We start from the raw sequence: 21,670 nt of genomic DNA, 5'->3' as shown, positions 1-21,670 counted from the left end.
AGCTTCCTATACTAGACGTAATATAATGACTAGAAGAGACATGTTGTTTTAGCTGCCACCTTTTCTACTTAAATAAACACAGAGTAAGTGTTTCTGCTTTGCCTGTTTTTTCACACCTGTGCAGCCATCAACAGGGCAGACATCCAGGACACAGACATGGAGGCCATCATGGACACCATTGTAGACAGTCTTTTCTGTTTCTTCGTCACTCTTGGTGAGTGTGGCTCATAGAATGACAGCCAAGGCAAATTCTGATATCTGTGTGCTTACAAATTCACCTGGATTTCACAATGTTTATTTTTTTAGCTGAAGCATTTTTTTCAGTTGGGTGTGTTACTGTTACAGTCCACTAGATGGTAATGCAATCTTTTTTTATTATCGGGGTAAAAACTCCTCAACTTGTCAAACTCCCTCGACCCTGTCAAAACCACAGTAGCTTTGCTAGTTTACAGTAAGGACAATTTGGCACAATACCACAGTGGCCAAAGTATGTAGATGGGAGTGGAAATCTCTTAGTTTTCTGTTAACAATTTATAATCACAAATGCAATTAGTCCTCTTCACTAATATAGTATATACAGTAATACTGTTTCACACATGGCAATTTAGATCAGTGAAAACCAGCCAAAGAAGAATGAATAAGCTTTTCATGTAATGGTGAACTCTTTTGTCAGAATTTTCTGGGGATTGTGTGTTGGTGTGTAGGTTGGGACAGCTATTCACTGGATCGATCTGAAAGTTCAGTTAGAAAGTTAGACGAAATCTCTGACTCTGTCAGTAAAAGTGACCTTTTAGAGTCAATTTTTATTTGTAAAACTGGTCTCAACATTTTTAGACCACAATAATCAGTATAGTATTTGAAGGTTTTTTTTGACAACCTTAAGTTACCTATAACTCACTATTTGCACATCATCCTTATTAAATAGTGGCTCAACATTGAACCAAGTTGTGATGCTTCATTGGAAGAAAACATCTCTCTGAATTCTATTTGTCTGTAAACCATTTTAACCTTCTAATTTAGTGATTCTGTTGATAAAGATATGTATCTATTTGGCAAATTTTTGGCATTATTTTTTTTTTGTTGTTGTCAAGTTTATTGAGACTTCATTAAAGTGTGTTGTTGTTGACCAGGTGCGGTTCCGATCATCCGCTGTCCTAGAGGAAACGCAGCAGAAATGGTTGCTGTGGTGAGTCCACTCTAACATGTAAAAACTGCTCATTGTGTCTCAAAGTATTCCTTCCACTGCCCACCTATGACCTCAGTTGAGACTAGCAGAGTCCCATCCCCACTGTATTGCATGTTGATGGGAACCTGCTCTTCCTCTCCTGAGTCGTTTGCCAGAAACATTTCAAGGCCGACCAAAAGTCTTGCTCTGTGACCTCTCCGAACTCTTCCCACACCCCAGTTTTTGCCTTGGCTGCTGCCTTGGCTGCTGCCATAGCTGCGCTCCGCTTAGCCTGCCGGTACCTGTCAGTATCCTCCGGAGTCCCTCAAGTTAACCATGTTTAATAGGACGACTCCTTTAGCTTGAAAGCTCTCTTCACCTCCAGTGTCTACCATCTGGTTTGGGAGTTACCACCACAACAGGCACCATCCCCCTTGCAGCCGCTGCTCCGTACAGCCACGTCAGCAATGGAAGTACAGAACATGGTCCACTCAGATTCAGTGGCCTCAAGTACTAGCCCAGACTCCTCCTCCACTAGCTACCTATTCCAGTTACCCAAAGCCGAGTTTCAGCAACTGGGGATCGGACCATGGTCTCTGGCTTCAAATGTTATCCAATCCACATTCCACTGGACCTCTATTACCCCTTCTACAGGTGGTGGGTCCATAGAAGGGGTGGCCCATATGGCTTATTTAGGCTGAGCCCTTCCAGGCCCCAAGGGCTAACACCCAATCACTAGATGCTCGTTGATCCCCCTGGGCCTAGCTCCAGCAAGAGGTTGCTCGGAAACCCAAATCTGGTTGTTTTGTTTTGTTGTTTTTGTGAACTGGAACAACATTTAGGTGAATAGTTTGTTTAAAAAAATCATCCCTATGAATACCAGCATCCAAGATTTCCAAGAAAAATAACACATTGGACAGAAAAATATTAAAGGCATTCACTTTAGTCATTATAATTTTGTGGAAATATGAGCGCTTTGTGTTGAATTGTGTACTTGTTTGTGTAGAAACTGGACAAAAAGCTCCGTGAGAACCTGCGTGATGCCAGAAACAGTCTGTTCACAGGAGACAGCATGACTGCTGGACAGTTCAGGTCAGCATTTTTAACGAATATGTTAGTTTCTGCAAAATTATAAATATTGGGAATATAAATCAGGTGATGCCATTTTTCTTCTTTGTTTCAGTTATTATTTTAGTGTGTACCATTCTCATTTCTCATTCTGTAGTGTTGCTCAACTAGCATTAGCATGAGGAGTTAAATGGTAGAAAAACACACAGTATATACTGTATGTATTTATATTAGAGGAAGATCTAGGTCGACTTTCAACATGTTAACATTAATGTTAACATTAATAATATTGCTTTAGATATCCACTGAATAAAAGGTGTAATCAGTATGGTTTACTTTAGTTTTTGAGTTCATGTGAGACTCTATCTCCCATCATGCAGTATTTTGTCTCTGCCAGTTTAAATATTGGCCCTGTGTTTAACTACACTCAGCAGTATTATACTCTCCCCCCTAGCTTTCAGAGACCCCTGTTTGTCCTGGTAGATCGTAATGTGGACATGGCCACGCCCCTCCATCACACCTGGACCTACCAGGCGCTGATTCATGATGTGCTGGTAAGAAGTCAGTCACCTGTCTGAGAATGACCAGAAATACTTCTGCTTTTCCTTTTGTCTTTGAAGCTGCAAAACCATGTGGTACACAACAAATTTCATGGTTCCATCAGCATCACAAACACAGTAGAGTCCATTTCATTGGCTTGATTCAGTGAAGGCGATTCCTAGCAGACTACAAACAGCTACAGCTTCTTTTGTTAGCACACCTGTCAATCAAAGCAGCCACTGCCATAACATTAAACTTTCCAATATTCCATTGGATGAGTTTTTAAAAAAAGAAAGCAGTTATCCATTATTCAATTTTTAAGTGGGAAACTATCTATAGAGACCAGAACCTTTAACAAGTACTGGGCTGAAAATATTCTGTTTTTTGTCCTAAATTTGGACATTTTAACATGGGGATTGGGGTCTGTGGGGATTAAATCGCTTCTGGATTCAAACTCAATTGACTTTTAGAGAAACAGTAACTTTTAGCATGTCACTGGCCTCATTTTTCAGTCTCTGCTTGGTCTGTGACAAATCCTTCACGATTAGGGAAAATAAAAATGGAGCCGTTTTGCTTTCAGTTCTCGATGGTCATTTGAGTTTTGATGCTACTCAGTGTAGCATGTCAAAAGATTCTGTTACAAAAGAAGGTTAAAGTTGTGTTAAGTTTGGGAATTCTAATTTCAATATAGTATTGAGAAATGAATGGACGATTCTTAGATTTCTCTACTGCGCTCATAGCTCTCATGGGTTAGCGACCTACCAATCATTTTTCCTATGCTCTGTCCCTCCTCCGTGATACAAGCCCACAACACAAATTCAAGTCTGAAACTGACAAAAATCAAATTTGTAGCCGAAAAAATTTGAAACTGTTAAAAAAAAAGATTAGTATTAAAAAAAGCTATTTATTTTTTTTAATTAAATTTTTTTTAAACGTTTTTTTTTTTTTTTTTTTCATATTAAGTGCACTTGATTATCTGCCCCTGATTATTATTTACCCTTTTAATTTCTATGGAAGCAGAAACAGTGTACCTAATTTCTAATATACTACTTTGGCATCTTGGCTTAATTTTTGTTAAATAATAAACGGGTGTAGTGTGTTGTATTTTTCAGTGGCTGTATTTAGCTGATTTTAAGAACTGCTAAGGACTGGATGTTTTTATTAATGTCCTGATATATAAAACCTTAGAACTGAAGGAGGGTGTATTTTGTTTTTCAGATGACTGTACGCACATTTTGGGGGCTTGCTGAATCAGTCACATTTATATGACTGTCAGAAACACATATCCCCATGTTCCCACAACGCACACAAATTCTCAAACTAATTCTTGCCAGAGTGCTGTCAACTAGTGAGGTGTTGAGGTTAATACTGACAGCACTGGAATGTAGAGGTGAATGATGTATTATGTAACATGTCATCAGCACGCACGCACACACACACACACACACACACACACACAAATGTGCTTGCTCTCATAAAAGTTCAGCTTTTGCAAATAAAGCCCAACAACCATCACTCTTGAGGAGTCATTTGGTCTCATATTTATTCTTTATCACTTTCTCTTCAGCAAGTGTGTTAAGATTTTTAGAAAGTCAGATTTTTACATATGTGGTTAACATAGCACAAATAAACTTCTAGATCTGATCTGATTAATGTGGGTAAGGCAGACCGCATTGCTGGATAGTGTAGGTGTCTATGAAAGCTGCTAGACAATACAAATAAAAAGTATATAAATGATAAAAGTAGCATCAGAAGTTATCTCATCTAGCCTGCCTGACTTATGGATGTTATTACTCCATTTTAGCTTAGTTCGTGTGGGAGTTATTTTGAAATTAGCATCTTGAAAGAAGTCTGAATCAGACACTTTACTATAACTTTTGAACATACTGATTTTTTTGTTGGAAGATAAAAAAATTTTAAAAAAAGTGTCAGCCTGCTTTAGGATGGATTTCTGTTTGTGGCCTCGTTTTGCCAGTAAGTGCTGCATCAGTCCAGATGGCAGCATTGCCGACTCCACAGCTCCGTCTCTATTTCCTGTAAACTTGACCACGCCCCCCCAACAGGAGACTGGATTGTAACACCAAGTGTTTGTTACTATGCCTCCTCTGTTTTCATGGCAACAATAATATTATTGTTCTTGTCAGCGTTTGGCGCCATTTAGTGTCCTGGAATTAGCAACGATGTGCTGTAGGAAAGATTGTCTTTGCTCTGTAGCTCATTCCAATTATCTTTAGCACACCAATACTTCTTCTTGGAATAGCTTTCCTGGATTCTTGATCAGGTTTTATTATAAAAAAAATATATTCCAGAAAACTGGATTAGTTTTAGTTCTGTGATGAGCTCTAACATACCAAAATAACCGACTAACAGCAATAATCATAGCACTTGGACAAAATATTAGCCAACAATACTAAAAAAAATGTTTTCCTGTGTCCACCAGGACTTCCATCTGAACAGGGTGGTGATGGAGGAGGGTATGGGGGCAGAGCCATCACCTGCTGGTGCTAGACCAAAGAAGAAGAGCAGGAAGACCTATGACTTGACTGCCGCTGACAAGTTCTGGCAGAAACACAAGGGCAGGTCAGTTCCCAAAGAGGTGGTGTTTTGTTTCAGTCTAGATCATCATCATTTAGAGTAAAAATGCTAACAACTCTAAATTAAACTTCATTCTTAAGAGGACTTCTTTGTTTTGTATGATGGTAAATGAAATCTTTGACTTTTTTGACATTTTTATTTTAGAAAAAAATTTGGCTGTTTTCTGGCACCTGTTTTGAAATCTTTTAACAGAATAATCAGCAGAATAATCATAGAATTAAATTACATGTTGTTTCCCATATATTGGTTGTTCATTCATCTGTGAACATGTGAAAGCCTCTTTTCAGATTTTGCAAGTTTAAGTGCAGCTAATATGTGTAAGGCATAATTGAATACATCCTTATAGTCCTGGTATTAAAGCTCAGTAACCGCTGAAAGTGCTTTTTACTGAACAATAAAAGCTAGGGCATTGACCAAATATTGAATGGACAGATTACCGCGTTAACGTGTGTTAATCCACCATCACGATTAACACGCTTTAAGTTTTTAACGCAATTAACCCATCTGGAGCGCGGAATAGACAAACTGCCCGAAATGCATTGACAGACGCATTTCAAGGATTTTGAGTCATTCTGCACTCCTGATTGGTTTATTGCATAAAAAATTTTAAGGTGACGGATTAACGCGAGTTAACATTGACAGCCCTACAATTTATCTTAACTTGGCACAGAAAATGTGGGATTTGGGGCTAAATATTATTTGGACTAGGCATACCATTCTAGACATGTTTAAGGCCAGGATGCCACACTTCTTGGCCGTATTGATAGTGTTCATTTTAATCTCCTGGTTTTCCAGTACAGACATGACTTTTAAGGAAAGTTGATAAATTTTCAGTAGCGTTGGGAAGGTTAATATTCCCAACGCTTTATGTCCCATTTTTACTTTTCTAAAATCTGTATTTAATTTAAACAGACAACAGAAAAAACCTTTTTGGAATAACTACAACAATGTTCAAACATTTTGCTATTTAAATTTGTATTGAGGAAGTGCTTTATTAGGTGCCAAACAGTAATAGGGTGTATGGATGTCTGTATATGTGTATGTGTGTATCAGAACATTATAACATTGGTCTCTATGCTGATGATGTCTAAGTTTATCTGACTAACCCTTCATCTTCTTTAGTGCCTTTTTCTTTTCTTTTTATTATAATGAATATCATTATAATATGGTTATTATAATTGGTTGTTTGTTACAGTCCATTCCCAGAGGTTGCAGAGTCAGTTCAGGAGGAGCTGGACACGTATAGAGCGCAGGAGGATGAAGTCAAACGGTTGAAAAGTATCATGGTAAGACTCACATATACAGCATGAGACTCAGTATGGTACAATCCAGCTCCAGTTTCACAGTGTTTGAGGCTTTGTCTGAGTCACATAGTTAAGTCATATTCAGAGGTCAGTCACATCAGTTTTGAGTTTCAAGTCTAAGGTGATATGTCCAAGTTTATGTCCAAGTTTTCAAGAAAATTTCCAGATCCCTTTTGGGCATGTCTAACCATCTGTTGTTCTACTTCAAGAAATTTAAGATGATATTGCATGGCAATCAAGGTTATAATCACAATACCTTACATGAAGACTATATGGCAGATTATACAGTCCTATTTAAGGCGATTGTAAACACTACAGCATGATTTTGCATGCTACTTCTTGTGATGTCTGTTCTGACTGCAGGGCTTAGAGGGGGAAGATGAAGGAGCCATCAGCATGCTTTCAGACAACACAGCGAAGCTAACCTCTGCTGTCAGGTAATGAACACATTGAGAACTCTCCAACACAGGGTAATTTAAATATATACGCAATGTACACAAAACGACTCTCCCTCTGAACTACATCAAAACAAGCATAGGTCATTTTAAAATCAGCCCTTGGAAATATAAATCTTACATGAATGAGGTTCCTCATCATAAAAATGACACAAAAAATGTGTATTTACAATGGTTCTTTGGGTTTAAGGTGTCCCAGTGTTTTATTGCTCAGACAGACAGACTGATATTTTATGGCCTAAAAAAATCATCGTCATACTGGCACCATAGTTCTGAGTGGAAGAAAAGTTTACACCACAGTGCAGGTTGTCCCTGAGTCATGCACTCAGTGAATGAGGTGAAATTATGGTTAAATGGTTCAAAAGTGAACACAGAGCTTTTTATTTAACCCCTTTCACTGAATGTCTTTGGTTTTGCGTCAGTCTGTTTCTCAACAACAAAGAAATTATTTCCATGAACTTAAGAGGACAGATGAGTACTGAGGCAGGGAACATCTGATTTAAGTTTTGGTTTTGATCTGTGAGATTTCCATAAAATAAAGCTGTGTGTGTGTGTGTGTGTGTGTGTGTGTGTGTGTGTGTGTGTGTGTGTGTGTGTGTGTGTGTGTGTGTGTGTGAGATACACTGTCTAAAACAGCCTTGTAGTTGCAAATTCTTTACAGACTTGGGTACAATAAGAGTTTTGACCATATGATAGGTAATAAAATGCAGACTGAGTTTTATTTGACTTGTTTTTGACATTTTTTTGTACCTTCTGCAGCTCTCTGCCAGAGCTGTTGGAAAAGAAAAGACTGATTGATCTGCACACCAATGTTGCCACAGCAGTGCTTGACCACATCAAGGTATACAGTAGTTTCCAGAAACTGAGATTCAATTTAAGTGCCACACACCCAAAGGCTATGTAGTATAAAATGAGTTTATAAAACTCTAATATTACTTTGGACTTGAAGGTTGACAGTTGAGTTGAGTTGAAAAACTGATTGCTTGGCTTGTTTAAACAAATGGGAGCACTGTTGTCGCCAGATGACAGATTGCAGACGTGGCTGGGTCAATTACTGGAGCTAACCAATCACTAGCAAGTTAGATACTAGCAAGAATATAATGAAGCAAGGAAAAATGTTCTTTTAGATAATATTTAAAAACAAAGGGCTCTAGAAATTTGAGAACCTCTCCTGGATCCTATAGGAATGGTGAATAGTCAGAAGGTGGAGTATTTGTGTTTCTTGTTATCTTGAACATAACCTATTCTCCATTAAAAGTCAAACATAAAGTACAGTGACATCATACCTTTGCTAAAAGTCATCCACCCTTTGTAATACGGGTTGCTTGTTAGGTGGACCCAGTATCACTGAAGTTTCTCCTCAAATTACAGTTACCTCACTTTACAGGCTAGGCCTGCTAGCATTGGAAACATGTTACCATTACAAAACAGTGCACTAATATGTATAAAGATTAGTCCATATGAAGTGTTTAGTGGATGGTTTACAGCAGTACCAGTGCACTGAAAATACAATACAGAGTGTGAATATAGTGTTTGTTGTACTGATTTTATGCTCTTTGTGTCCTCAGAGTCGGAAATTGGATGTTTACTTTGAATTTGAAGAGAAACTGATGAGCAAGTCAACTTTAGACAAATCCCTTTTGGACATCATCAGTGACCCAGATGGTACACACACAAACACACACACATAAACACACTCACATGCAGGTACTTAATTATCATATACCATACTGGGATAAGTGCAAAATCTGTAACTGCAGGGTTATTTTAAGTGTTGTTTTAATTGTATTTGTTTATATTCAGCAAGCATGTGTTACAGAGACAGAATAAACTGAATAAGCTGTGTGTAAACGTGTGTGTTTGTCAGCTGGCACTCCAGAAGACAAAATGAGACTTTTCCTCATCTACTACATCACTGCACAGCAGGCTCCTTCAGAGGTAACACACTCACCGACAGTAATTCATAAAATGTCAAGGTAAACACTTTAGTCGTATTAAAATTTTGGGAAATTGGCGAGGGGGGGGGGGGGGGGGGGGGGGGGTTAGTATAAAACATGCCGCTGTAAAGGTCAGAAAACCAAGTTGTTTAAATCAAACAGATGGGTTGAAGTAGATTAGACCTGAATGTTGTATGGCCTGTGGGCCACGTCTGGCCTATTTGTTCTTGCCTGCCCTGAATGAGGTTAGCGGGAAATTAGGATTCAGATGTAACGTCATGCAGCTTGTCCCATTTAAGTGTGTGTTCTTTCATTTTAAAAGTGACTGGTATTTCTTTTTGTTTTTATTTGCATACGTACTTGTGTGCAAGTGAAGCAGCTTTGTTATAAATGTGTTATAACGTCATTTAGATGATATGAATTTGATAGGACTGAAAGATGAATATAGAGTCATTAACATACATAGACGCCCAAATATTTATTTACTGAAGGAAGAGGTAAAGCCACATGCATAAACTGTGGAGAGCAGACTTCTGTAAGGATTACAATTTCAATTGCCATTGCAAGACTGAACACGGAGAGAATTACAAGAACTTGATTGATGCAGAGTGGGAACAGACAGATGTATTCTCATTTCTGGAAATCGTTTGAGTGGTTTAAGTGAGGATCGTTTATTCAGGAGGCAGCGCACAACAGCGACTCACTCGCCACGTAATCACCTCCTTTATTCTCACAAGTATGTTAGTAGGCCTCCCAAGGACTTTGTGCTCAGGGGTTAGAAGTTTAAAGACTGTTTGTCTGAAACAACTTTATCTGACATTTGTGCTCTGACATGAACCTCCAGTCAGGCAATAACTAGAAAACAGCTGCAGTTCATGTTTGAAAGCAGCTTAAATGTTGTGAGGTAGAAAATCAAGTGTCATCAAACGCCAACTTTTCTCATACGTATTTTGAACATCTTAAAGGTGAAAAATGATTTAGAAAAAGCTCCTTCCATATTTATTGTAGGAACATTCAGTGAACTGGCAAATGTGTTTTTGTTTTTTGCCAGCACACCAAGTCTAACTAATAGTGTCAATGAGTAAAACGGCCTCTGGTTTCCAGAGTCTAAATATTTTCCAATGTCTAAAACGTTTTTCTCTCCAGCCCTACTCTGGTCTATTTTTTATTCACCAAAAACCATCCAAACTTTTACCAGAACAGAAATCCAAACTTCTATTCTGGTAAATGTCAACAGACCATTTTGAAGGTACTAAAGTCATGATCAACATGAAGTATTAGTCCCCAAATCTTTCCTGCACAACTTCTCAATTGTTCTTGTAATGGTTTATTAAGATAGCCGAGTTGGCAACAGGAACATAAACATCTCAACAGGGATGAGCCTACAGCAACAGAAGAACACACTCAGGGTGGGCTATTCATCCATCTGTTTGGTGTGAAAAAGTGGTCACTTTACAGAAGTGTTAACCATAACTTTCCTGATGCAGCTGTAGAAGAGAATTCAGTTCAGATGCAAATACTTAATGCTTGACTAGATCAGGATCATTCAAATCAGTTTTATTTATATAGAGCCAAATCACAACAACAGTTGCCTGCAGGCACTTTATATTGTAAGGTAAAGAGCCTAAGACAATACAAAGAAAACAGAGAAAACACTGGATACACTTTGGCGACAGTAAATGGTAAATGTATTAATGCATTTGTATAGCACTTTACTCAGTCCCTAAGGACCCCAAAGCGCTTTACACTACATTCAGTCATTCACCCATTCACACACACATTCACACACTGGCAATGGCAAGCTACATTGTAGCCACAGCTGCCCTGGGGCGCACTGACAGAGGCGAGGCTGCCGGACACTGGCGCCACCGGGCCCTCTGACCACCACCAGTAGGCAAACATGGGGTTAGTATCTTGCCCAAGGATATTTGGCACGCAGCCAGGAGGCAGCCTGGGATTGAACCACCGACCTTCTGATTAGTGGCTGACCTGCTCTGCCACCTGAGCTACAGCCATCCCCAGTATGGTATGATTGCCTTTATTTAAGATTTTGTTAAGATCATAGATGATGATAATAATAATAATAATAATAATAATAATAATAATAATAATAATAATAATAATAATAAAAAAAAGATTTATAAAGAAGATTTATTTAAATATATTTATTGACACAATTTATACGCTATCAGTCAAAAGTTTGGACACACCTTCCCATTTCATTTTCCTTTACTTTTACAGTGTAGATTCTCACGGAAGGCATCAAAAATATGAACGAACACATGCGGAATTATGTAGTAAACAAAAAAGTGTGAAATAACTCAAAACAGGTTTTATATTTTGGATTCTTCAAAATAGCCACCCTTTGCTTTGCACACTCTTGGCATTCTCTCGATGAGCTTCATGAGGTAGTCACCTGAAATGGTTTTCCAACAGTCTTGAAGGAGCTGAGCATCTTACTCTGCGGTCCATGTCATCCCAAACCATCTCCATTGGGTTTAGGTCAGGTGACTGTGGAGGCCAGGCCAACTGTTGCAGCACTCATCACTCTCCTTCTTGGTCAAATAGCCCTTACAAAGCCTGGCGGTGTGTTTGCTGTCATTGTCCTGTTGAAAAATAAATGATGTTCCAACTAAACACAAACCGGTTGGGATGGCATGATGCTGCAGGATGCTGTGGTAGCCATGCTGGTTCAGTGTGCCTTCAATTTTTAATAAATCCCCAACAGTGTCAGCAGCTAAGCACCACCACACCATCACACCACCTCCCCCATGCTTCAGGGTGGGACCCATGCATGTAGAGACCATCCGTTCAACTTTTCTGCGTTGCACAAAGACACATCGGGTGGAACCGATCATCTCAAATTTGGACTCATCCGACCAAAGCACAGATTTACACTGGCCTAATGTCCATTCCTTGTGTTTCTTGGCCCAAACTACTCTCTTTGCTTATTGCTTTTCTTTAGTAGTGGTTTCTTAGCAGCTGTTTGACCATAAAGACCTGATTTGCGCAGTCTTCTCTGAACAGTTGATGTAGAGATGTGTCTGCTACTGGAACTCCGTGTGGCATTCAGATGAATTTATCCTCAACAGCAGAGTTGACTCTTGTGGTAGTAGTACAAGAGTAGTAAAAATAAACAAAAAACATTAAATGATAAGGTGTGTCCAAACTTTTGATTGGTAGTGTAGATTTGTAGTTTATTTTTCACTTTTGAATATGTAAAAAGTGTTAGTTTGTGCTGGAATTTGTCAGCTCTCTGTTACTGGACTTTAACTTTATGAGGATTGTTCGTAAAACCTTATTTAATAAACTAACACACTTAAGCTTGAAAAGAGCAATGCTTAGGGGTGGCTGTAGCTCAGGAGGTGGAGCAGGTCATCTACTGATTGAAAGGTTGGTGCTTCAATCCCTGGCTCCCCCAGTGTGCATGCCAAATATCCTAAAAAATCAGTCCATTTACTATTTACCATCTTTTGGATGATCAGTTCAGGTGAACTTTGGTCATGACCCAGAACAATCTTTTACTTGTAATATATTATTTTCTGATGCTTGTGCTCCATAGGCTATCTTTGTTTTTGTTGTTGGGTGCAAAAATGATTCATTAGTGACAGGGCAATGTTAGAATTTGTTTTGTTTTGTTTTTTCCCCATTCTGATTCCCTTCTGTCAAAATAAAGGCAGACATAGAGGAAAACTGTGACTGTGGAGAATGTGGAATTTTGTGTGGTCATCTTGTGGTACAGTGTTCTATTCAAGGAACAAAACGGGGATATCAAGAGAGTTGAGTTATCTGAGGACACAGGAGAATTAAACCACAACAGCAAAATGGAGACAGCTTTCTTTTTCCCCAGACAAACTTCTAACATTGTCATTATCACAGTCAAAGTTCAGGCTTGGTTGGTCGTGTGTGTGTGTGTGTGTGTGTGTGTGTGTGTGTGTGTGTGTGTGTGTGTGTGTGTGTGTGTGTGTGTGTGTGTGTGTGTGTGTGTGTGTGTTAAGTTTCTAAAATAGCAAAAAGAGATTATGCAGTAGTTGATCTTTATTCCACATTTAAGCTTGACTTGAGATATTAGACTCACATCTCAGAAGAAGTTTTAAAAGCACAGATGGGAAGGCGCTTTCAAAATACATTTTTGGATAATAGAAATATTTTGCTTTAACTTATTTTTTATATATACTTTGAGAAAGTCTAATACCCATATTAAGAATGGACTAAAGGTATGTAAAAGTAATTAATTTAACCACATACGTTTTCTATTTCAGCATATTTCAAACATGAACACACATTAATTGAGCATATATAGAAATATGTATATTTCTAATATATAATATATCTAGCTTGTGATTTATACCATTGTTACCAACAGTAATGAGCATAATATTTACCAGACATAATGTGCTGTATTGTTGTTGCTGCAGAGACACAAAAGGCAGGAGTAAACTCAAAATGAGTATTTAATGCTAAAAGTCCAAAATATGCAGAAATAAACTGAGCAAGGAAATCAAAAATTGTTTGAGTTAATTTGAGAAACATTTTCAGTTTAACACAGTTTTCAGTGAAGAAATTCTGTTTCTTACTAGATTTACAGTTGGCTTTTGGAGCCTTCATACCATTGTTACAGATCCTTTTCTATTGTGTGCCTCTCTCTTATTTTGTATATATTCTTCCTGTTTGTTTGTTTGTTTGTTTTTTCAGGCATATTTAGTGTAGAGCACCTAAAATTTTGTTGTACATGTGCAATAACAATAATGGACTATTCTAAACTATCTACTACCTTTTACATAAAATTAAAGTCAAGATTAGTCAAAATTCAAGCAAATCAGCTGAATTCAGTGCTAGCACAAATCAGCTTATACTTTTCTACGCATCCAAATCTCATACATGATCCTTCTTTTAAATTGTTTTGGTTTCCCTCTAATTGCTAGACATTCCAGATTTGTCTTGAATGCTGTTTCTTGATTTGTCATTGTCTGATCTGTACTTGCCAGAGGCAGAGATATTGTTTTTGCTACTCTCACTACATCTGGCTGTCCATATGCACTTGGAAGGGCAGGGAGGTCTCAGAACAGAGTGGCACCCTTAATTGTAAACGCATGTTTCTGCAAAGGAAATTGGGAATTTTAAAAATACCTTCTCATAAACACTTAATGAACTGCAAGAAGTGCCACTATGAGATAAATGGTGAACGATAACAACTGTACTTTACTGATACTGTAGGAGAACCCCTAAATAAAATCGAGATGGAAATAAGAATCTTTTCTGGCTCCTTAAAATTTGCCTAGATGTTTACATTTTTGCCCTTTTGGGAATACAATGTTGATGAGGCTGTGAAATTTGCAGTTCAGACAAAGAAAGACAAGAATATCAAAAACCGGTATAGTAGTTTATTTCTCTGTGATGGTTTCCACCATTTGACTTCAGCTCTTAATACCTTTCTCTGAGAGAGATGTGTTAATAGAATGCAGCATATACAAATAACATGACATTACAAAGTATTTTTAACAGGTGAGATCATAACGAAATTTTCATGTTTGTTCATAAGTAAATGTAGTGTGGCACTGCCACTGCAAAACATCCAATGAATGTTCTGTAATGGGTAACTGTTTTGCAAAGAAGCGAGTCAACTATCTTGACTTTTTGCCAGTGTACAAGCCAAAATAATATTCTATTATGGGTTGTACACATTATGGCTATTCTATTTAAAGCTAACAAATACTAAAAAATTATAAGACTACTCATTATGCAAAAAGGCACTTTTAAAAATGGTAGGCATTATTTTATAGGATCACAATTATGATTGAACAAGAGATTAACTAGATGTATTCTCTTAGTTACACACTGTATTATAAGTTCACTGATTAAATAAAACTCCTTCCATAGTGATCTCACTGTCTCTTCCATGTTTTGAAGTGGAAGCTAACCCAGGCCAAGTCTCAGCATCTTGTTTCAGACTTCTGAACCAAACAGAATTTAATTTGTCATCTTAGATGACAGTCCTCTAGATCATCACTCAAACAAATGGCACAGGGGAGACTTGCAACACCAGCTGTGGTTTGGCAAATAATAGAAATGGTTTGTGCAGATGGCTTGAAGTAGGTTGCGCTCTTGTGTTCTCAGAACCAAAGGATGTTGATCGATAGCCACATTTTGGATGTGCTGTATGAGAAACATCTTTTTGGCTGTACCATATTTATCATTTCATTATGAGCCACTGACAAATGGCTGAACCAAAGTTTCTCTCAGAAAAAAAACTGATTTGGTTAAGATTAGAAGACACTAAGAGCTACCTGTCAATTGAAGCATCCCATTGCCCCTAACTTTAAGCCTAGCCAAAAATCAATTTTAACATATGAATATTTGGAGAGCCAGCCTCAAGTGGCATCAAGAGTAAGTTCAGTTATGTTTTGTTTTTTTTCTCTTCACTGTCTGTTCTCATCCACACCTATTTTCCCTCCACTGGATTCTTGAAGAATGGATCTTTGATTCACATCTTGTCCGTCACAACCATTTCCAGATGACAGAAAAGTTTTTTTCTTTTTCTTAAAACCCTTGGATGTCGTTATATAAAAGCATCCCATTTTCCGCAATGCCTGATAAGTTTAAAGAACACTGGAGGAGGTCACATTACTGATTTGGCTTTCTTGATGCATGCTCAATCATCCAGGTAAGTAAATCCCAAAAGGTTGATTCTGTTCATCTGGACGTAGCGTTTTCAGTGGGAGAACTCATCCAAGTGACTGTTTCACTCTCAGCTGAATGCAGGTATCCCCAACCTTATAAACAGTACCTTTGCACAATGACTGAAAGTAGCCCATTGATTCAGCTATGAAGAGAATAAAGCAAAACTCTTGAGCAACCCTTCATTTCTTTATATTTTGCTTGAAAGTCGATATTTGGGAAGAAACCTTTATTCTTTACACAGTCAAAATTCTCTCAGGCAGTCTTTTTTGTCATTTGTGTAGTAACGTTGGGCAATATGTAAACATTTTCCAACTGACCATTCCACCTGATGAAAGGGTGGCTATTAATGAGGCTGTTGATGGCGCTAAATGTGACTGTCAGGTCTCAGTTCTTAAAGACATGACTTTCAGATACTGTTCGTCTGCTCTAGATAGTTTTTTAGGCCTGGCACTTGTATTTCTTAAGGACACACTGCACACCATGCTGAGCTATGGTATAGTTTATTGGGATTCAAACTTTTTAGTGTAAAAATACTGTATATTGTCTCTCAAACTGTGTTATTTTTGGCATTTTTAGTAGTTTGGACCAGCATAATTCTTATTGTTGAGATGATATGTACCAGTATGTTGTGGATAATGCAGTATAGTATAATTCTAAGACATTCCCACTTCAAGGAGTGATTGGTCAGGTTTGTGAAGGAGATGATGTCTGGAGTTGTCTGTTGAATCGTCTTTTTCGGCGAAAAGTTTCCCAAATGTGAACAACAGAAAGGAGACTGTTTGATGGTTGTTTAAGATCTCCACTTTGAGCTCTGTGATTCTCAGAGTGTCATCCTCCATTTCCTCTGCTGTGAGATGGTGTGACTGCTCGCCCCTCTGCCAAAATGTGAGCCTCACTCTTGCTTTCATCTTTCATCCAGCTGAGAGATGTTCCCCATTGGGAGTACCCTCTCAGCCCCCTCTCCTCCACCCCCTCTTTCACTCTTTCCCCTCTTCCTTCCTGTCATCTCCGGTCATCCCTCTCCCTATGTGACCAACTCTTGGCCTTCTGTCCATGTCTTTTTGTCTCTTGCTCTCTTTCCTCTACCTCCTGTTTTATATCTCACAGACCTAGCTCTCACCCTTTTCCTTACTCTCTTCTATTTGCTTTAAGGTTTCTGCGACTGCTGCTGGATTTTCATTAGTGTGGATTAGATAAATATCAGATAGCTACAAAAACAATCAGGCACACTTTTGTGCGCCCTCTAACATGGTTTGGCACTTTAATAATACCTGGGTGGCTTCCACAAGCTGCTCATCAGAGTAAGCTATGTGTGGACGATCCACACTGCATCATATTCTTTCACACTGAAGTAAACTGAACTATATTACCAAGTATATACACTAATGTCTTACTTTACTTGGCAAGACTCTGAACAGCTAAATTCTGTGTTATGATTAATGCATTAGTGAAATATTTAATGAAATATTTGACATGGGGTGGCTTAAGTGATGTTTCATTTATTTTTGTTTCAATCAGAGTGCAGGCTAAATAAATCCCACATGTACATCAGTGATAACTGACAATAACTAAGACCTTTTTTCAGACAAAAACACATCACAGAGCACTCCTCTTCCATTAACCTCCTCTGCTCTGTTGTGAATGGCACCAGCTTATCCAAAATTAAATTGGAGCACAAAATCCAATCATTCCTATTATGATATGCCTTGGCTGACAAACTCATTTTAGTTCATGGGCCACATACATTGCAATTTGATCTTGAATGGATTGGACTGTTGGATAACCTAAGAAAACACCTTTTGTATTTAATGAATGAAACAGGTGGTGGACGTTTTGAGAAGTCCTAAAAAAAATATTTATTTCAGTTAAAGTTTTTTATACATTCACACTCATAAGTCAAAGAAACTTGTTCATACAGTTCCAGAAGAAGGCTTACGATAATGACCTCTTGGTCACTTAAAGTGAAAAGTATTGGTTTCTGGTGCAAAATAAAGTAAAAGTCAAAAAATTATGCCTTGTTCCTCTGTAATTTTTGTAGTGTAAAACAAACTCCAGTGGGTTGGATTGCCACAGTTCACCAAACCTATGTTTGACACTGCTGGTGTAATATTCTGCCATGCCAGTACCACTGTAAGATCAGAATCTGCATACTGTCATGAATATATCTTACCGCATTTTTCAGACTATAAGGCGCACCGGATTATAAGGCCCAGTTTCATACATAAGGCGCATTAAGCGAAACAATACAGTCAGATAAGTCAAACTTTATTCAACTCATTAACAATAACTCTCAACATTGTTCAGTTGTAACACATAAAATACAGAACAATATACTCAGTTTTTCAGTTCATTTCTCTTCCACAAATCCATCAAATTCTAATGTTGAATTGTCTCGCAGCTGCCCTTTTCTCATGTTCTACTGACAGCCTTGAGTTTGAAATCCGCTTCGTAAGCATGTCTGTTAACAGATGCCATTTTGGGGTCCTTATACACACAGTACGGATTCCTCCGCGAGGCTCCTGACTACAGTAGCCGAGAAAATTAAAGGATTTTAAGTGCACCTTATAGTCCGAAAAATCCGGTAAATAATATATAAGATATATATATATATATATGGTGCTGTCACTTGGTGTTCGCTCGCTTTGTGGTAGAGTATCACTTCCTGTTCCTGCTCAAACACAGTGGTGTTTCTGAGTAGCTTTTCTGCTTAGCAATTTAATTAAAATCTTTTAGATACATTCCTTTTTCATAGTATAATCTTCATGTGCTTCATCTGAAGCACCCTTTCTGTGTACTCACTACCTAATTTATAGCCAAAGTATTCACTCACTGTCTCTGTACTGTTTCGCTAGCTTAGCTTAGCTCGTAGCCGACTCGTTAGCACCATGGCTACTTCACCTGTCCCTCCTGCACTTTCTTGCTCATTGTGTCAGATGTTTAGTTACTCCTCGGCCTCCTTTAGCAGTAATGATACCTGTAACAAATGTAGCATATTTGCAGCTCTGGAGGCCAGGATTACTGAATTGGAGACTCGGCTTCGCACTCTTCATTCACCCGTAGCTAGCCAGGCCCCTGTAGCTGGTGCAGCCGAAGATAGCGTAGGCCCCGCTAGCTGTTCCCCGGCAGACCCCAAGCAGCTGGGGAAAGACGGCGGCTGGGTGACGGTGAGGAGGAAGCATAGTCTTAAACAGAAGCCCCAGGTACACCACCAACCTGTTCATGTGTCTAACCGTTTTTCCCCACTCGGCCACACACCTGCCAGGGGTCAAACTCTGGTAATTGGTGATTCTGTTCTCAGACATGTGAAGCTAGAGACACCGGCAACCATAGTCAATTGTCTTCCAGGGGCCAGAGCAGGCGACACTGAAGGAAATTTAAAACTGCTGGCTAAGGGTAAACGTAAATACAGTAAGATCATAATTCACGTCAGCAGTAATGACACCCGGTTACGCCAATCGGAGGTCACTAAAATCAATATTGAATCAGTGTGCAACTTTGCCAAAACAATGTCGGACTCTGTAGTTTTCTCTGGTCCCCTCCCCAATCAGACCAGGAGTGACATGTTTAGCCGCATGTTCTCCTTAAATTGCTGGCTGTCTGAGTGGTGTCCCAGAAACGATGTGGGCTTCATAGATAATTGGCAAACCTTCTGGAGGAAACCTGGTCTTGTTAGGAGAGACGGCATCCATCCCACTTTGGATGGAGCAGCTCTCATTTCTGGAAATATGGACCAATTTATTAAACCCCCCAAAATATGACTATCCAGAGTTGGGACCAGGAAGCAGAGTTGCAGTCTTACACGCCTCTCTGCAGCTTCTCTCCTCCTGCTACCCCCCCAAAAACCCATCTCCATTGAGACTGTGTCAGCTCCCAAACAGACAAAAAACAAACTAAAAACCAGCAATAAACAATTTAAACATAAAAAATCAAAAAGAAAGAACAATACAGTATCCACATCTGAACCAAAAGTAAAACAGTGAAATGTGGATTATTAAATATTAGGTCTCTCTCCTCCAAGTCTCTGTTAGTGCATGACTTAATAATTGATCAACAAATCGATTTACTCTGCCTTACAGAAACCTGGTTGCAGCCGGATGATTATGTTAGTTTAAATGAATCAACACCCCCGAGTCATTCTAACTACCAGAAACCTCGAAGCATAGGCCGAGGGGGCGGTGTGGCAGCAATTTTTCACACCAGCCTATTAATTAACGAAAGACCAAGACAGACTTTTAATTCATTTGAAAGCCTGGTGCTTGGCCTTGTCCACCCCAGCTGTAAAACTCAGAAACCAGTCTTACTTGTTATCATCTATCGTCCACCTGGGCCTTACACAGAGTTTCTCTCTGATTTCTCAGACATTTTATCTGATTTAGTGCTCAGCTCTGATAAAATAATTATTGTGGGTGATTTTAACATCCATGTAGATGCTAAAAATGACAGCCTCAACATTGCATTTAATCTGTTATTAGACTCAATTGGCTTCTCTCAAAATGTAAAAGAACCCACTCACCACTTTAATCACACTCTAGATCTTGTTTTAACATATGGCATAGAAACTGAACATTTAACAGTGTTTCCTGAAAACCCTCTGCTGTCTGATCATTTCCTGATAACATTTACATTTACAATAATTGATTACACAGCAGTGGAGAGTAGACTTTATCACAGTAGATGTCTTTCTGAAAGTGCTGTAACTAAGTTTAAGAATATAATCCACCCACTGTTATCATCTTCAATGCCCTGTACCAACACAGAGCAGAGCAGCTATCTGAACGCTACTCCAACAGTGGTCGATTATCTTGTTAATAATTTTACCTCCTCACTACGTACGACTCTGGATACTGTAGCTCCTGTGAAAACTAAGGCCTCAAATCCGAAGTACCTGACTCCGTGGTATAATTCTCAAACACGTAGCCTAAAGCAGATAACTCGTAAGCTGGAGAGGAAATGGCGTGTCACAAATTTAGAGGATCATCATTTAGCCTGGAGAAATAGTTTGCTGCTTTATAAGAAAGCCCTCCGCAAAGCCAGAACATCTTACTATTCGTCACTGATTGAAGAAAATAAGAACAACCCCAGGTTTCTCTTCAGCACTGTAGCCAGGCTGACAAAAAGTCAGAGCTCTACTGAGCCAACAATCCCTTTAACGTTAACTAGTAATGACTTCATGAACTTCTTCACACATAAAATTTTTATCATTAGAGAAAAAATTACCAATAATCATCCCACAGATGTAATATTATCTACAGCTACTTTCAGTACCATCGATGTTAAGTTAGACTCTTTTTCTCCAATTGATCTTTCTGAGTTAACTTCAATAATTAATTCCTCCAAACCATCAACGTGTCTTTTAGACCCCATTCCTACAAAACTGCTCAAAGAAGTCCTGCCATTAATTAATTCTTCAATCTTAAATATGATCAACCTATCTCTAATAATCTGCTATGTACCACAGGCCTTCAAGGTGGCTGTAGTTAAACCTTTACTTAAAAAGCCATCTCTAGACCCAGCTGTCTTAGCTAATTATAGGCCAATCTCCAACCTTCCTTTCATATCAAAAATCCTTGAAAGAGTAGTTGTCAGACAGCTAACAGATCATCTGCAGAGGATTGGCTTATTTGAAGAGTTTCAGTCAGGTTTCAGAGCTCATCACAGCACAGAAACAGCTTTAGTGAAGGTTACAAATGATCTTCTTATGGCCTCTGACAGTGGACTCATCTCTGTGCTTGTCCTGCTAGACCTTAGTGCTGCGTTTGATACTGTTGACCATAATATCCTATTAGAGCGATTAGAACATGCTGTAGGTATTAAAGGTACTGCACTGCAGTGGTTTGTATCATATCTATCTAATAGACTCCAATTTGTACATGTAAATGGAGAGTCCTCTTCACCCACTAATGTCAATTATGGAGTTCCACAGGG

The 21,670-nt window shown here is 38.7% G+C and overlaps 1 protein-coding gene across 1 annotated transcript in view; it reads left to right on the top strand.

Moving 5' to 3' along the window:
* The window catches only part of scfd1 (sec1 family domain containing 1), a 39,232-nt gene that overhangs the window by 7,423 nt on the left and 10,139 nt on the right, over window positions 1–21,670 (top strand). The window contains exons 7-16 of the mRNA XM_063498880.1: window positions 125–214; window positions 1,131–1,186; window positions 2,172–2,257; window positions 2,688–2,787; window positions 5,214–5,353; window positions 6,564–6,654; window positions 7,036–7,109; window positions 7,887–7,968; window positions 8,696–8,792; window positions 8,995–9,065. Coding sequence (XP_063354950.1) covers window positions 125–214; window positions 1,131–1,186; window positions 2,172–2,257; window positions 2,688–2,787; window positions 5,214–5,353; window positions 6,564–6,654; window positions 7,036–7,109; window positions 7,887–7,968; window positions 8,696–8,792; window positions 8,995–9,065 — 887 coding nt within the window. The remainder of the gene's footprint in view (window positions 1–124; window positions 215–1,130; window positions 1,187–2,171; window positions 2,258–2,687; window positions 2,788–5,213; window positions 5,354–6,563; window positions 6,655–7,035; window positions 7,110–7,886; window positions 7,969–8,695; window positions 8,793–8,994; window positions 9,066–21,670) is intronic.

This window comes from Pelmatolapia mariae, linkage group LG16_19, assembly GCF_036321145.2.
Source record: "Pelmatolapia mariae isolate MD_Pm_ZW linkage group LG16_19, Pm_UMD_F_2, whole genome shotgun sequence".
Taxonomy (NCBI): Eukaryota; Metazoa; Chordata; class Actinopteri; order Cichliformes; family Cichlidae; genus Pelmatolapia; species Pelmatolapia mariae.
Note: the sequence above shows the minus strand (reverse complement) of the source record. Positions and strands in the feature narration are given on the sequence as shown.